This window comes from Neovison vison, chromosome 5, assembly GCF_020171115.1.
Source record: "Neovison vison isolate M4711 chromosome 5, ASM_NN_V1, whole genome shotgun sequence".
In the NCBI taxonomy this organism is placed as follows: Eukaryota; Metazoa; Chordata; class Mammalia; order Carnivora; family Mustelidae; genus Neogale; species Neogale vison.
This window is the reverse complement of record NC_058095.1, coordinates 58,042,427-58,059,676: the sequence shown is the minus strand read 5'-3', so window position 1 is coordinate 58,059,676 and position 17,250 is coordinate 58,042,427. Positions and strand designations below refer to the sequence as shown.

The window sequence follows — 17,250 nt, the reverse complement described above, 5'->3', positions numbered from 1 at the left end:
AATACATACACAGCATCTCCATTACCTGGACCCTCTGTGTCTTTGCATTATGGAATGGAAACTTTATCCTAGTTACCTACCAGGTTCTTAAAGAAATAAGTGGCCCAGAGTTTTCGACCCTCGTTCTGTTTTGCATCAGCAAGATAACCTTTTGGTAGTCAAGTCAAGCGGTGAGCCAAGATTGAGAGAAAAGAGTGCAGGAGTATTGGTATCTCCATTCATAATCTAGGTCTCTGCCAGATAAAGCAACTTCAGGGCTTTCCTGATTCTTTTCCTAATTCTAGTTAAATTGTTTTACCTTTAAATCCACATTGACCCTTGACACTTGACCCCTCATATAGACTGTGCTTGGGATGCATTTGGAGCTGTACCGCAAGGTCAGTCGTCTTATAGAAGCACTAGGTTGACGACAGATTTTTCTTGGAGGCCATCCAAAAGGTTGTTGCTCAAGCCCGAAAGGTCCTCATTATAAAGTGATTTTGCTATAAAATGGCCCCTTGGAACAATCCCTGGAGATGGCAGGTCATTTGTATAGTTAAAAATGTACATAGTGTCAAAGACATGTTACTGAGGGGTCCTTACCTCACACCATTAGTTTAAATAAATTCCAGATGAATTAACAAGTTAAGTGTAATGGCTTAATTCCATAAAAAGACGAGGGAAAAAATAAGTAAATGTTAATGTGATCTTGGGTAAGAAAAGACCTTCGTGATTTCTGTTCTTGTAGATCTGCTTTTCTGAGACACAGCCATTTAAAAATCCCCATCAGCAAGTGAAGCTGTGAATGACTCGTTGCCTTCATCTAGCATATGGCTGGGGTAGAAAGATCCCTTATCATTAGACTCAGCCCCAGAATGTTCTTCCCCAGTGCCCCGGAAAGTGAAGAGAAAAGTTCAAAGAGCTCACGGAAACTGTCCCGTGAAACACAAAAACAGAAACAAAGAGAGCAATGACACATTTTAAAGAAAGGATCTCGAATAACTTGAATTTTACCTTTACCTTTACTTTACCTTTAAATTTTCAAAATCTAGCAAAGTCATATGTCTTCATTTTTTAAAGCAAAAATGCTATTTTATTATATATGTTTTGTATCCATGCTTACCTACGTATCATGAACTTCTTTAACATCAAAATGTTCATATACGATATCTTTTTAAAAGATATCTTTTTTAAAAGCTATCTAGCATTTTACTTAGGAATATACTACATATTTTAAAACAAACCCCTGTGTTTGGGCATTAGATAGTTTCCAGTTTTTCACTACTATACATGTATGCATCTGGGGTCCAGTCACGAAAAAGAGATTTGAACAGGGGAAAATGTAACATTTTTACTAACCATAGCAGGGGAGGAGAGCAACAGGGCAGGATACTCTGCCGCTTGGGAGGGAGAGCTGGTCGACCAGGGCCCCGGCACACTCCGCAGCCAGCGAGCCCAAGTCCCACCTGCCACGCCAGGGGAGGGAGTAGCTGTAAGCATTGCAGGAGCTTGTCGGGGGAGCCGGAGGGAGCCCAGAAGCCAAACACCGTCCTTATGCCAAGCGTCTGCAGTCCTGCCTATTGACAGAGCAGGCAAAGGAAGAAGTACTTAAAGGATCCTGACGCGTTTTCACTGAGCAGCCAAAAAGGGTGACTTTAGGACTGAAAGGCAGTAAACTGATAAACAGCGCAGGAAACGTTTCAGGGGATATCCTCGTAAATACCTCGTTGCATACCATCTGAATGTTTTCTTAACGTTCGTACACATGCAGTTGAGAGGTGACAACGTAGGCATGATTTACCCTGTAGAAAGGGATGTTTCCCGTCTTCCCATGGCAGTGCTTCGGAGCTCCTCTTTCACACGTTAGTTAACCCTGGGCCTGGCGTGCTTTTCAATCCTTCCAAATACGATAATCCAAAAAAAAGCTCATCGTTGATTTTTATCAATATCTTTAAAAAAATCAGTGCTGTCAAAGCTTTTATTTATTTTTACTTTGGTATTCCTTTGTGATTTTCATGCCTTTGCCCATTTAGAAAATTGGGATATTTTTCTTACTGATCTGCGTTTGCTCTTCATGTGTTCAAGTTTAAACATTATGTAGTCAAATCTTTCGTTATTTTCATTGTAATATTTAAAATTTTAATTTATCTGACAACCGTTTTCGTTTAAGGTATGAGATCGGTATTTACGATTTTTTCCTTTATTTTCTCTTAATACTAACTGTTTTTTTCTCTTTTCCAGACCTAAGTGTTACTTTTATAGTATATTGAATTGCATTACATGCCTGGTTGTGGACTCGAAATTGTTTTCCTTTGGTTTTTAGTGGCCTCTTCTTCTTTCAGAACAGGATGCAGGCCTGGATGCCCTATCCTCTATCATCAGTCGGCAGAAACAGATGGGGAAGGAAATTGGGAATGAACTGGATGAACAAAATGGTAAGAACACGTCTGGCGGTGAGCACGTTTGCCGTGTAGCGTGCATTAGAGGCTCAGATATCTGTGAAGCGAGTTGAAGACTACAAGACATGTAAAGTAGCTCAGCACCCATTGAGTATTACAGTTCAACGCAGTCGAGGGTGCTTTTTGGCAGAGTTAGATTGTAGTGAGCTGAATGCCATGTAAAGAAATTTGATAGGCAATGTCTAGTCCTTCGTTGTTGCTTTAAAAAATACTTAGTTTTATGAGCCACGTGTCCGAGGAGCTTTTTCATTATGTGACAATGGCATGAAATTGCTCAGAGCATTGTACACTGACGTGTGGTGCTCCAGGCCACGGGGACTCTGGCATCCACATACCCAGGGGAGCTGGCACCTCTTCCCTCATAAATTGCAGACTGTGGGGCAGAAAAGTGCTTGAAGATCTCTGCTCAGGACTTGATGTGACAGATCTGGTTGGAGCAAGATAATTTGAAAACCACAGCAAGATGGCTTGGGGAAACAGCTTTGTCAGGGTGCCACCCCCCCACCCCATGAAAAGCTCCCAAGCTTGTGGCACACGGTGTGAGGGGACCCCACCATGTGGCACATGGTATGAGCGGTGCAGCCATTGGGAATGGAGAGAAAGAGGACAGAGGCAGGTGACCAATGGCACTTGTACTGCAGTGGTTGGTTGGGGGGTTGGGGGACCAGTGGTCTGTGAGTGGAGAGCCCAAGTCCAGGTGGCACATGTCCAGTTAGAGATGCCCAAGAGTCATCCGAGTGACAGTGTTGAGTAGACAGTTGGAGGTTTGGTCCCAGAGCTCAGCGAGAACACAGGACCAATGAGAAGGAACGTCAGAAGCTTCTGTGTGGAGGTGACGTGTGAAAGTGTAGAAACAGTAGGGCCTCCATCTTTGTCATTGCATGTAATCAGTACACAGCGTCACGAAGGCCATGCTAGTCCTGTTTGCTAGCGATGGAGCTCAGAGTGGCCGAGGGGCCTCCTAACATCACATCACTTAGAAGTGCCAGCATCGAAATTCCAGCATGGGTTATCAGATCCTTGAGACTGGTCTTTCCACCACACTGCCCTTTCTCTCTAAGGCAGCCCACATAGGGAGAGAACACTGGAAGATTCTAAGGCTTTAGCTCTGGGGACAGTACCGTGGAAGCTCGCGATGGTTTGCTTTCAAGAAGAATGACCACAGGCCTGTGAGCACAGCAGTCCTGGAAATGGATACTGTCCAGCAAGGACTTCCTTTCTCAATCTCCACAGAGAATGAGTTCATTTCTTCCCACAACACTACTGCATTTGTCATAAAGAAATAAACTCATCTATTTATCGTCTATGGTGGATAAGTAGATTGCTAAAGCAAATGGAGAAACCCTCTATCTTTATAATCCTACTAGTGCTTATTACTAGTTCAAGCACAGAAGGGATGATATCTGAGTCCTTTTCCTGATGGTGCTAACTAATTTACGTATTTGTGTATAATTCAGTGATTGGCCAGTTCCTTCCTGGAGAGAGTGTTAGTAAGAAAATAAACTCTAGAGAAAATCTGCTTATCATAGGTGTAATTGTTCTTTTTTAAAAAAAAGGGGGGATTTATATATTAATTTTATAGGGAGGTGGGCAGAGGTAGAGGGAGAGAATCCTAAGCAGTCTTCTCACTGAGTGCTGAGCCCTATGCGAGGCTTGATCCCACGACCCTGAGATCATGACCTGAGCCAAAACCAAGATTTGGACGCTCAGCTGATTAAGCCACCCAGGCGCCCCAATTACTCTTTCTCTAAAGGAAGTATAGCATAGTTAGCGGTTGGACAAGAAAGGATTCTAGCCACCAGGATGGTGAAGCAGTCCCATCCTGTGATGTGCCTCGGTAAGCCACTGTGTAGTCATGTCTGGGCGGGTGGCTAAGAACCAATAGTACATTCTTTGGTGGGTGACTTGCTGACTTCCCGGGTGAGATCAGCATGCATCTTCCCAGCATAAGCAACCATGCCAGCATGTCCTTGTCTTGTCTTCCCTGCAGTCTGGTGTAGTCCTGTTAGAGTCACCCAGGGGGCTTTGAAACCCCTGGAAGCTCAGGCCATAACAGTGTTTTAGATTTCTTTCATTGCTGTAACAAATTACCACAAACTTAGTGGCTTAAAAACAACACACATTTATCATCTTAAAGTTCTGGAGGTCAGAAGTCTGACCCACATCTCCCTGGGCTGAAAAAAAAAAAAGGCAAGATGTGGGTAGGGCTGCATTTCCTTTCTGGAAGCTCCAGGGGAGAATTAATTTCCTTGCCTTTTCTGGCCTCTGGAGGTTTCCTCCATTCCTTGGCTCATGGCCCCCTCCTCCCATCTTCAAAGCCAACACCAGTGAACTGAGTCCTGCTAACATCGCGTCACCCCGACCTCTAACTTCTGTCTACCTCTTCTGTGTTTAAGAACCTTTGTGATACCATTTGGCCCACCCAGATAATCTAGGATAATTTCCCCATTTTAAGGTCAATTGGTGAGCAACCTTAACACCTCTTGGCAGTGTACTGTAACATATTTACATGTTCTGGGGACTGGAATGTAGACTCTTTCCAGGGACCATGGTTCCACTCCCCGTAGTACTTAGACCAGTTAGACTAGAGTCTCCAGGGTTGGGTCCCAAGCATCCACATCTTTAAGGCTTCCTGGATGGCTTCCTTGTGCTGCCGAGTTTGAGAACCAATGTCCCCGTCAAACGTGAGCACTCTCTGTTCATATTGTCTCTCCTGTGCCCGTATCGCAGCTACAGACCCCATGCATGTGTGCGGAAGTACACTTGGAGTTACACAGACACACCTACCATCCTTGTCACGGTTTTGATCTCCTTTTCTACCCCCATCCTTTTCCCTTCTTCCTCTTTACCTCCCAGCCCTCTGCTCCATCCCAGCCCCGGATGCATACATGTGTACATAGGCAAACAGGAGGTATTTTTCCACTTAGTCGCCAAAATAAGCTGGGTTTTCTCTGTGGTGGCCTCCCAGAGAGATTGTAGTTATGCTGGTGGTTTTCTAATGTGCACGTTTGCTCCTCAGAAATAGGGCAGAGTCAGCCATTTTCCTTCATAGGGACTGAGAGACTCTGTAAGGATAAAAACTGATATCCCTGCCAAGACTACAATCAGCCTTTATTCCTTTTATCAAAATCAAAAAAGCCATTCTGTCTGTAGGTATTGAGAACAGGGTGGCAGCCCCATCTGGATTTTTATTGTGACCTGAGTGTGTAATGAGGAGCCAGGGACACTAGAGAAGGATACCACTTTTGTTGTAAATATCTCTATTTGATTTACTGACCTACTGAATTAGTCGTTTGGTTTTCATTAAATGAGAAAAACAATGAGCTAAGATAATGGCCAGCTGGCTATTTTGGAATCAACTACCAAAACCTTACTAAGAAAATACATTGTACTTAGGACCTAACCACAAGCTGAAGAGCCAAATTATCATCAGCTTAGGAATTCAGGTTTCAGTCTTCTCACATAGATTTTAAAAAGGGCCAGACCAACACCAGTAACTGCCCTGTTCATATGCCGATGACCAAGCCTAATGAGGAAAAGGATTAGCAGTTAAGTGAAAACCCCAGTACTGGAGGCCTAAATTGTACCTGGGTCTGGGGGTTGGGGAACCGAGTCAAGGAGATCACCTTGTGGAAATACAGAGTTCTGTGCCCTTCAGTTCAAGCCGAAATGTATGATGGTTGGGCACGAAGGGCTCATGTCAGACTACCTGGATGCCATTCCAGAATGGGGAGTCACGGAACTGTTTACCAAATAGTTCCTTAAAGTTCATACTCAAAAGGGCAGGACCTTTGGAAAAGAACACTAACACAAGAAGATGAATGGGATCGACTTGACTAACATAATTGTTCCTAATTTTGGCACTGGCCAAGCCTTAAAGTCAGGACCAAGAAGGATGGTAGAAACAGCACCAAGAACAGACTGTTCCACCAAGTTTTGCTAATGTGTGCCAATCCTGACACTCTTTTTGATGTTCCGATGTCCCAACTTTGGCCCAGTCCTTCTGATGCTTCTCTGTTAATCTTTGAGCACTTCTTGCTTTCTGAAAGAAAGCAGAATGGCAAAGAAGGGCACTTGCCTTCACAATGTCAGCACTGAGAATGAGGAGATCAGTGTGTCCTTTCAGAGAGCCAGAAAATATGACTAATGTCCTTGAAGGACAGAAGACCAAAGATTTCATATACACCTCAGTGAATTGCCATTGTAAAGGTCTGTTAGAGCCACTCAACTGAATTTTCCTGTTGAACATTTAAGAAAGTAATGTAGTAGACTGAATAACAGCCCCCCTTCCCCACCAAATACACAACCTGATCCCTGGAATCTGTGAATGGCACCTTATGTGGCAGAAGGGACTTTGCCAATGTGTTAATAATAAATTAAGGATACAGACAGATCATCCTGTATTGTGTGTTTGGTCTCAAAAGGTCATCACAAATGTCCTTATAAAAGGGAGGCAGAAAGAGATTTGAGGCAGAAGAAGGAAAGGTGGTGATTGAAAAGATGCTATTCTACTGGCTTTGAAGATGGAGGAAGGGACCACAAGCCAAGGGATACAGGGGACACAGCTCTAGAGGCTGGAAAAGGCCAGAAAATGAATTCTCTCCCACAGCCCCTAAAGGGACACCTTAACTTCAGTCCAGTGAAACTGACTTTGGACTTCTGATCTCCAGGACTCTAAGGGAATGCGTGTGCACGTGTGTGTGTGCGCGCACGTGTGTGTGTGTCTGTGTGCATGTGTGTGTAGTGAGTTTCCTTTCTTGGTCTTAGATCACACTTTATTCCAGAACATGCATATATTTGACTCCTGGAAAACCTGGTGCATACTGTTGGGGAGGAAGAATTTTCCTCTGTTCTTCAAGGTCCTTCCAGCTGGATGGGAAATCAAATTGACATGAGACAAACTCAGAGGAGAAAAGCAAATTTAATTAAGTGCCTATAGGGAATTCTCACAGATCTGAAATTTGAATGTGTGTTAAGCCCCTAAGTTTGTGATAATTTGTTAAAACAGCAACAGGAAGCCAATATAAGGAATAATGATGTATTTTTATCAGTTGTCAGTGAATCCTGGTTAACCTTCATGCTAAAAAATTATTTTGAGTCTTCCAGGTGTCTGTAACTCTTCCTCTTGAAGAGACTTCTTCAAAGCAGGCTTCACAGAAGGATGTTTGCATTGCTGGTGCCGCAGTCAGTTCCCACCCGAAGGCCTCTCAAGCTGTTTATTTAGCACTTTGATAATAGAATTTAGTCTTGTATTAATGAAAGAAATGTGTGGGCAGCTTGGTGAAGGGATCTTTTTGTGGCGTATCCAGGATCAGAATTTCTCAATGCATGCTAGGCAAGGTGATTTTAGGAAATATGTTGAGAAACACTTTCCATTTTAATAGTTGCATATTTCAATGAAATAAAAATGACTAACATTTGAAACCTGTGATTTTACAGCAATATAAAATTTCCTTTTTCAATTAAATCACATAAGGAGAAAAATAAGCATATGTACCATAATAAGCATAATATTTATGTAATAATATATTATTACAGAAGCATAATAGTGAGTTGATTTAAAGGAAAACATTAAGCATATACGGAGCAGGTGAAATACGAACACGGCAAAGAAGTCTAAAGGTGGCATTGAAAAGCTGACATTTGGGAAACACCACTATAAGAAGACTCTTTTTGTTCAAGTTTGGGTTGCTATAGAGTACTTACTTATAGAGGTTTTCAGCCTCATCCTGGGAAAGCTCTCCATGATTTAATAAGTGTCCCCTTTCCCCTTGGCCTTTGCAGCAGTGAGCTCACACGTTAAACGAGCAGAGGGGTTGAAGGACCAGCTGCTGCGTTGCCTCCCAGCTTGGCGAGCTTGTAGCTCTGTAAGGCAGCGGCTATCGTAGGAGCAATGTCGTCGGGTCGCGCACCCCCAGAACCTAAATACAGTTGCCCTTTAGGGAAGCAAGACAGTCAGGAACCGCCTTTTTTTCAAGGAGATATAAAGTGGCCTGAGTGTGGGGAGTTCCTGTGACCACTTGGCAGGTGATGTGTGAGCCGAGTGACACCTGATCGGCCTCCCAGAGCTGTCCCCCAAAGGAGCCATGCCCAAACTTGGTGAGCATTTCCTTGTTGCATCCAGTGCTTTACCGGTCAAGCAGGCTTTTATAAATTGACATGGGAACCTAAGCCCCCACCTCCAAATTTGGAATAGAGACATACAACTGTCAGGTGGGGAAATGGTTTTCTCTAAGTGGCTGTGCTGATCCGGATTCGTTTCCTTGACTGGGATTTCATTCAGTGGACTTGGCGGACTGCTAGGATTAGCAGAGCAGGCCCTCGTGCCTGTACTTCATTCATACATACAAAAGCTTCTGAGTTACTTCATCTCTGAAGGCTAGGAAGGCATCTGGGACCATCCCCAATGTACAGGGTACTTGCGGAACATGCAGCAGGAGAGCCTGACCAAGTCTGAGACTCAGGAAAGCCTTCCCTGAGGAAATGAAATGGGTACTGAGATTTAAAGGGAAGAGCATTTCAAACAGAGGAAACAGCATAGGGAAAGGCCCTGATGTGGAGAGGAGCACAGCAAGGTTGAGGAATGTGCGAGAAGGCCAGCGTCCCCGGAGTGCGGAGAGCCTTGGAAGATGAGGAGGGAGAGCAGGCTGAGTTGGGGCAGAAGCTGTGTAGAGGTGGCCATCGACTGCCACTGTGCAGTGCCCTGGGCACCATCATGTTAGCACTATCCATTGTGCGAAATTGCCCAATTTCTTACTTCATCGGTCCTGTCATTTTGTCTGTTTAACTCACTTAGACTCAGGGAGACAGGTCTGCAAATGCACATCTGCGCTTCTTGCATTGTCCGCAGTAGTTAGCACATCTGAACTGAAAGTATTCAGCCACTTTTGGGGAGAAGAAATGAGCACATCGGCAGCAACATTTATTCATTTATCGAGCATGGTTCTTTATATAGTGAAAACCAGTGATAGCACCTAAAAACCCAAGTCCCTCTTACCAACCCTCCCTTTTTTGTTTTACTGTGATTACTGTCTGGCTGGGGGAGATGGACATTAAACAGATACTCCCCGACATCAGGGTGTTTTCTCTAGTCATGGTAAGAGCTTTCAGGGAGGAGGCCTGCCATGGCCGAGCTCACACAGAGCTCCACGGCCAGATGGTGACTGAGGTCTCAGGGATAGGCTAGAGTTGGACAGCGAAGGGGGAGTGGGCCAGTTGCCACCTCCAGGGAGTGGCCGGACATCCCCTGTGAGGTCTTGGAGGCTGAAGAGAAACTTGCAAGTTTGAGAAATCCACAAAGGCTTTTGTGGCTGGGGGAAGAGTGAGTCAGGAGGCAAACGGACGGGGGTGAGGTTGTGCAGGGATCTGGGGCTGGGGCTGGGAAGGCTTCACAGTGTGAACACCTAGTAAGCCCTGAAAATTACAGACGTTTTCTATTTTCCTGGGAGGGACTCTGGTTTATTTTAGCCACAATCAACAGTTCTCGTCAGGAAGCAGTTATGTTAACAGCAATTTTGAACAGGACTGCGGCTCTGGGCTCATTTATGCTATTTCTTCTTTTGAAATATACAAAAACCTATACATCCTCCCTCACATAGCACTTCTACGCGCCACAAATACCATGTTTGGTGCCTTTTTTTTTTTTTTTTTTTAATCACTGAGTCCATTACATTCTATAAATTACTGTTGGTTTTTCTTTTTTAACCCCTTGTTTCTTAATTTCCAAACATTTGTGTTGATTTTGCCATCGAGTTGCCTGGGTGCCAGAGAATCACGCCCTATAGTGTACTGGTTCTTCCCCACTTGTTCGGACGTCTTCTGGGGCGTGGGAACGGTCAGCAGTAGTCACTGCTCCGCGTGTGCCTGAGAAGGTGCAGTAACCAGGCCGTGGAGACAGGGCTTTGAATAGGCTTTCTGGAGCAGCCTTCTGAATGCTCCTGTCCGCGTCTTGACGTGACCTCCCACCTCTCTGCTTCCTCTGTCAGTTTCTGCAAGCGGCACATAAAATCTGCTTCCGGGTCTGTGACTTCAGCTTTCCACGTGATTGGGTCGCTTTTTTGTTTTCTGCTTTTCAAGGAAAGGCTCTCAGGCACATATATGCACAGGGTTCTTTTGTTTTGGCGGTTGTTTCTTTTTGTCGCTAGGGAGAGATACGCCTTCATCTCTAGTGTGTTTTGCCCTTTTTAGGGCTGTTGGTCTGGTATTGATATTGCTACCTAGGCTTTCCTCTGGTGAGCGTTTCCTAGTGTATGTAGCGTTTCTCACACTTTGTGGTCTCAGGACCGCTTTGAATCCTTCAAAATTGTCGAGAGCTCCTGAGAGCTGTCGTGTATGTGGGTTATCACTGTCAATACTAACTGCATTTGAAATGAAAAGTGAGCATTTTATTTATTTGTTAATTTTTTGTTGTGTGATGTTAGTCACCATAGAGTACATTAGTTTTTGATGTCATGTTCCATGATTCATTGTTTGCGTATAACACCCAGTGCTCTGTGCTGTCCGTGCCTGCCTTGATACTCATCACCAGACTCACCCATCCCCCCACCCCTCTCCCCTCTAAAACCCCCAGTTTGTTTCCCGGAGTCCATAGTCTCTCATGGTTCGTCTCCCCCTCTGATTTCCCCCCTTTTCATTTTTCCCTTCTTTCTTCTAATGTCCTCCATGCTATTCCTTCTGTTCCACAAATAAGTGAAACCATATGATAATTGACTCTGCTTGACTTACTTCACTCAGCATAATCTCCTCCAGTCCCATCCATGTTGATGCCAAAATTGGGTATTCACCCTTTCTGATGGAGGCAGAATACTCCGTTGTATATATGGACCCCATCTTCCACATCTTTATCCATTTGTCTGCTGAATGGCATCTCTGCTCTCCACAGTTTGGCTATTGTGAACATTGTAAAAGTAGGCATTTTAAAAACATTTATGAATTCTTTCAAAAAGGAATAACACACAATTACGTGTTAACATGAATAACTTGAGTTTTATGAACAGTAACCCCCAAACATCAGCAGCTTCAACTAGGAAAGGGTTATTGTATTTTTTATCTTTCGTTGCGTGTCTGTTGTCGGTCTTTGGTGGGCATGGTTAACTGAGAGCCCTGGCTGAGGCAGTAGCCACTGTCTCAAACATTGCGGGGTACTGCATCAGAGATAAGAGAGCTTTCCAGGGACTTGTTCCTGCAATGAATTGCTCTGGCCCAGAAGCTACTGGTCAACCTCTTTTGCAGCTCAGGGTCAGAACTAATCATGTGCCCCTACCTAGCCGCCAGGAGGTGTTATCCTACCAATATGTCTAGTTGGGTGACAAAGGGGACAGAAAGTACTGATTAAAGGGCACATAGAGGTATCATGGGAGCAGTATTTAGCAGTCAAGAACCAACTAGCTGTGTGACTTCGAGCAAATTCCGTCTTCTCACCTAAGCTTCTCATCTGTAGGATGGGGATTTTAGTGCCGGTTTCAGAGTATGTTAGAATAGTGCTTCAGGGGCGCCTGGGTGGCTCAATGGGTTAAAGCCTCTGCCTTCAGCTCGGGTCATGATCCCAGGGTCCTGGGATCGGGCCCCCGCATCGGCCTCTCTGCTCAGCGGGGAACCTGCTTCCCCCTCTCTCTCTGCCTGCCTGTGTGCCTACTTGTGATCTCTCTCTCTGTCAAATAAATAAATAAAATCTTAAAAAAAAAAAAAAAAAGAATAGTGCTTCACACACTGTAACCGCTGTCGAAGTGTTTTTCGTTATTAGCTCTATTAACAGTACAGACTTCCAGGTCAAAATGGTAGGCTGAGCTGATGGGGGAGTCCTCCCACTTCCTCTTCCAAACACATGGAAATGTAAGATGAAACATTTTTTTAAATTGTTTTATAATTCTTAGCTGACCTCGAAAGCAAGAAAGGGAGTTCTCCAGGTGTCAGAAATGAAGGCATTTACCCCCGGAGGTGAGTGGAATTGAAGACTCGTGGCCCTCACAGCGAGCTGAACCAGATATGTCCCTTGGGAATCTGCACGTAAACACGGACGTGGAGACGGGAATTGAGGCTGCAGGCCCTGTGCCCTGTGAGGGGCTGCAAGTGGGTCTCCCGTGTAAAGCCAGGAGCTGGGAAATGACACTTTTATAGGAAAGCTAATGTCCTCCACCCCCGCCCAAGAATGAGATGCTCAGTTGGGCCACCCACCTTGGGCCACAGCCACCCTTTTATTTTTAACATGCATACCTAAGTTTATGTTTTTCTAAGAAAGTCTGAAGCAAATAAATATCTCAGAATAAATCAAGTTTAGAATGCTTAAACTCTCTTTCAAATTCCTGATATTTCCTGCTGTTTTCAATGGAAGCTCCCCCACCCTCCCAACCCCATTTTTCCCCTAAAGTCAGTAATTTCTTCAGATTTACCAGCATTGTTTACTGATTTCTGTTATAATTGTTATAGTCATTCTGTTACTCAGCTCTTTTGATATATATATAGATATATATATATATATATATATATATATATTTTTTTTTTTTTTGGAGAACTGTACTTTTAAAGATTTATTTATTTATTTGACAGAGATCACAAGTAGGCAGAGAAGCAGGCAGAGATAGAGGGGGAAGCAGGCTCCCCACTAAGCAGAGAGTCCAAAGCGGGGTTCCATCCCAGGACCGTGAGATCATGACCTGAGCCGAGGGCAGAGGTTTAACCCACTGAGCCACCCAGGCGCCCCGAACTGTACTTTTATAACACCAATATGCTTTACTGCTCACAGTAGCTTTTTCCCACAAAAGTATGTTTTCTTTTTTTTTTATTATTTTTTAAAAGATTTTATTTATTTATTTGACAGACAGAGATCACAAGTAGGCAGAGAGGCAGGCAGACAGAGAGAGAGGAGGAAGCAGGCTCCCTGCTAAGCAGAGACCCCGATGTGGGGCTTGATCCCAGGACCCTGGGATCATAACCTGAGCTGAAAGCAGAGGCGTTAACCCACTGAGCCACCCAGGTACCCCCTTTTTTGTTTTTAAAGAGAGAGAAAGAGGAAGTGGAGGGGCAGAGGGGGAGAGAGAATCTCAGGTAGGCTCCATGCCCAATGTGGAGCCCAAAGTAGGGCTCCATCTCACGACCCTGAGATCATGACCTGGGCTGAAACCAAGAGTTGGTCGTTCAACCGCCTGAGCCACCTAGGCACCCTCAAAAGTATGTTTTTAAGGTTGTAAAATCTATTAAACCTAGTACTGGTACTAGTTAGAACAGAGAATTTCTCCTTTTGCTCCTTTCGTTTTTTCTGTTTTCCTCTGTGTGAGTTTTGGTGTATTCATCTCGATCTTTGCCTTTCATGCTGTCTTGGGCTGAATTACATCCCCTCAAAATTCATGTGTTGAAGGCCTAACTCCCAGAACCTGAGAAGGTGAGCATGTTTGGAACTCGGGTCGTTAAAGAAATGATTCAGCTGAAATGAAGTCATTAAGAGGGGCCCTCGTCTGCTGTGATCAATGTCCACATATGAAGAGATGAGGACACAGACACACATGGACGGAAGACCATGTGAGGACGCAGAGAGAAGGGGGCTCTCTGCCCGCCAGAGAGAGAGGCCCTCGGAAGGACACCAGCCCTGCCCAGACATTGATCTCATACTTATAGCCTGCAGAATTGTGAGAAAATTAGTTTCTGTTGCTTAAGATGCCCATTCTTGGTACTTCTTGTGGCCATCCTAGTGGATGAATAACGCATAGTATGAAATTGTGTACTGACTTCGTATTTATGAATTAAGGACCATATCAAGGAGTATGGGTAGCTAATATAGGCTTTCTTTGTATTTAGGTGGGCTTATTTACCCCAAAATTTTCTTTCTTGAATGGGAGGGTTGGCTGTGTGCTGTGTTTCAATGGGCAGGGTATACCAGTAGTCAGGTTTCCCCTTTAGGGTATGTGCTTAGGTAGAAGAGATTTGGGACCCTTCCCTGTAACCCTCATCCCAGAATTAACTAAGGTAAGGAGAACTTGAACCTTTGGGTGACATCTTTCATGTATTTTATTTCTTTTCCTCTCTCTGTCTATTCTAAAGGTTCTTCCTTGTCTCATTCACTAGCCTGGCCACCAACACCATGGGCGACTGCCAGGCAACCCTTCCCCTCTAGAGAGAGCTGTTCTGGGGGCTCCAGCTGGGACCCAGTACTACAGACAAGACAGGCCCAAGAGCCAACTGGCCCAGCTTTTCTGTAGACAATTCTCCACTCAGATGCCCCAATTCCTGCCTGACAGCCACTTCTTTGTAGGTCTTTCTTTGGCTCCCAGTAGCCATTGACTCACTCCAAACTTGGAGACTCTCCAGAGTTCTCTCAGGAAGAAAGAGCCCCTATCTGTGACTCTGATGATGTATTTCAGGTTCCAGTTTTGGTTGACCTTTCAGTACAGTCCCGGCTATCTTCTTTCTAGAAGAAAGCCTTTACAATGACTTATTCACTGATAGCACTCTGTGTTTTCAGGCCCACCATGGATTTCTTCTTTCAAAAAATATTTTTACTGGCATTGCATTGTGCTCTCAGGAAGAAAGGGGGCAGCATGTATGTTTACTCTACTGTCCTGAGCTTAGAGTCTCTTTTTATATTTTTTTACGAGGTCACAGTATCTATAGAAATTGTTCTGCTGCAACAGCTAGTGTTCTGGAAGCTTCAGTTAAACAAATTTTTAATATAGTCCGTGAAAGTTGCTCTCTAGGGTTAAGATGATTATTTTCCATTCACTTAGAGTATTAAATATTCGGTAAATGTAAAATAAGCTCTTTATCAGAACATTCATTTTAAAAAAAGAAGATTAGGGGTGCCTGGATGGCTCAGTCGTTTAAGCATCCGGCTCTTGATTTCTGCTCAGGTCATGATCTCAGGGTCATGAGATCGAGCCCCATGTCCACCCCCGCACTGAGCATGGAGTCAGCTGGAGATTCTGTCTCTCCCTCTGCCACCTCCTCCCTAAAAGAGAAAAATCATTACTCCTCTCTAGGGAGGGGTAGTTTATAATAATGGGGTCTGATGGGAGAAAGAGAGAGAGAGAATGACTTAGCAAGACAAGTGTGTTGTTCCAACAATAACTATCTGACATCAACTGGGTGTCCAATAATTTAATTTAGTTGTGACACTATTTATCTGGAGATAATGTCGAACTCCACAGGTTTAAGGGCTCAGTCCCACAACTACCCTCGCCTTAGATCTCAGCCTCAGGTCCTAAATGTCCATAAGTACTTCTGCTCCATTGGCTGTAAACACAGGGTTCCCCCAATACCCCTTTGGGATTTAGTAGTTTGCTAGCCCTACTCACAGTACTCAGGAAATGCTATACCACGATCCCAGTTTTTTGTTTTGTTTTTTAATAAAGGATACAACTCAGGAAGGCCAAATGGAGGAGGTACATAGGGCAAGGTGGGTGGAGGTGTCCATGCCTTCTCCAGGCACATCACCTGCCGGGCACATCAGTGTTTTCCCCAACCCAGAAGCTCCCCAGGCCTCATCATTGGAGAGTTTTTAGCGAGGCTTCATTACATAGGCATGGTTGACGAAATCTTTGGTCACACGAAGACCCCAGATTCTTTGAACTTGTTGACTCTGCAAAAAACAATACCAGAGGCTTGCACCCGTGGTGCTTCTCAACCAGCTTTAACTCTGGTGATGACCGGGGTTGGACCCAGATCGGACCCCACACATTGACATGCCTGTCTGATCTAGGGCCTTCTTCATCCCTTTCTTCTAGGCCCATGTCTTGGTCTCTACTCTGGCCTTGAAGCCAGTCTGGAAGGCCATCTCATGAGGGAGAAGCAAGGATTTTCCAAAGGAAGAATCTGTGGAAACAGTTGTCAAGGAAAAGGGCATTTATCCTCTGCCGCAGGATGGTCAGCCTAGGTGATTCATCAGGCTTCCTCTCTCCCTGGGCTTCACCACAGTTCCTATTTGACTTCCAAGAGGGAGACTGTGAGGCCAGCCATAGCAGCTGAAGTGGAGGATGGCTGAGAGAAAAGCACACCAAACAAGAGACCAAAGAGAATCTCAGAAGAAAGGCCAAAGCCATCACAGATGGCAAGAGGTCACCCTGGAAGCTCCCCGTCCTACCACTTGGGCCCAGTGATAGTACTGTCCCTCCTCCTTGGTGCCTTGGTAGGAAGGGGAAACCTGGAGCTCTCCTTGGAGGCTGTGTCGGGGGTCCCCAAGACCACTCCAGAATCTGTGATTTGCTGGAAGGGCTCAGCATAGATATGCCTACTTACTAACATTTGTAACCCTCACATCAGTAGTCACAATCGTTTTGCAGTAATTCCCAGATGCTTGTAAAGAGGTGAAAACTTGGAATCATTTGGTGCATACCTTCTCAGCCAAGGTCAAACAAGGCTACACTCTGCCTTTTTGCTTTTGCTCTTACATAGAGATGAGCTGAGGATGGAGAGCCCCCCACTCTGGGGCCAGGTGGACGGGATGGAATCCCAACTCTTTGAGCTGTGTTCAGTGGGGGAGTGGCGTGGAGTGCTCAGGCAAGTCATGAAACTCTTCTGAACTTTGTTTTTCTTTTGAAAAATAAATAGTATCTACCAGGATGACTTCATTTTTAGGATTTAAGATATAATCTTTGTGAAATTAGATACACACACAAACACACAGATTTCCCTCACCATCCAAAAGTAGAGCATTCCTGAAGTCTTTTATAAGCCAAAATGGCATAAAGCAAAGAAGCAATTATTATTAATTTACATAGAAGAACTTTTTGAGCATCCCCACACCCAAAAAATAACCTCTCTCAGGCTTTTCTGATAACTTAGGACACATCTTGCTAACTGATGCACAAAATAAATCAAGACAAAA

At 44.6% G+C, this 17,250-nt stretch overlaps 1 protein-coding gene across 2 annotated transcripts in view; it reads left to right on the top strand.

Moving 5' to 3' along the window:
• STX8 (syntaxin 8) overlaps positions 1-17,250 on the top strand; it is a 246,147-nt gene that overhangs the window by 55,649 nt on the left and 173,248 nt on the right. For both annotated transcript variants that reach the window (XM_044249085.1, XM_044249084.1), the window contains exon 6: positions 2,322-2,414. In XM_044249085.1, the coding sequence (XP_044105020.1) occupies positions 2,322-2,414 (93 nt within the window). The remainder of the gene's footprint in view (positions 1-2,321; positions 2,415-17,250) is intronic.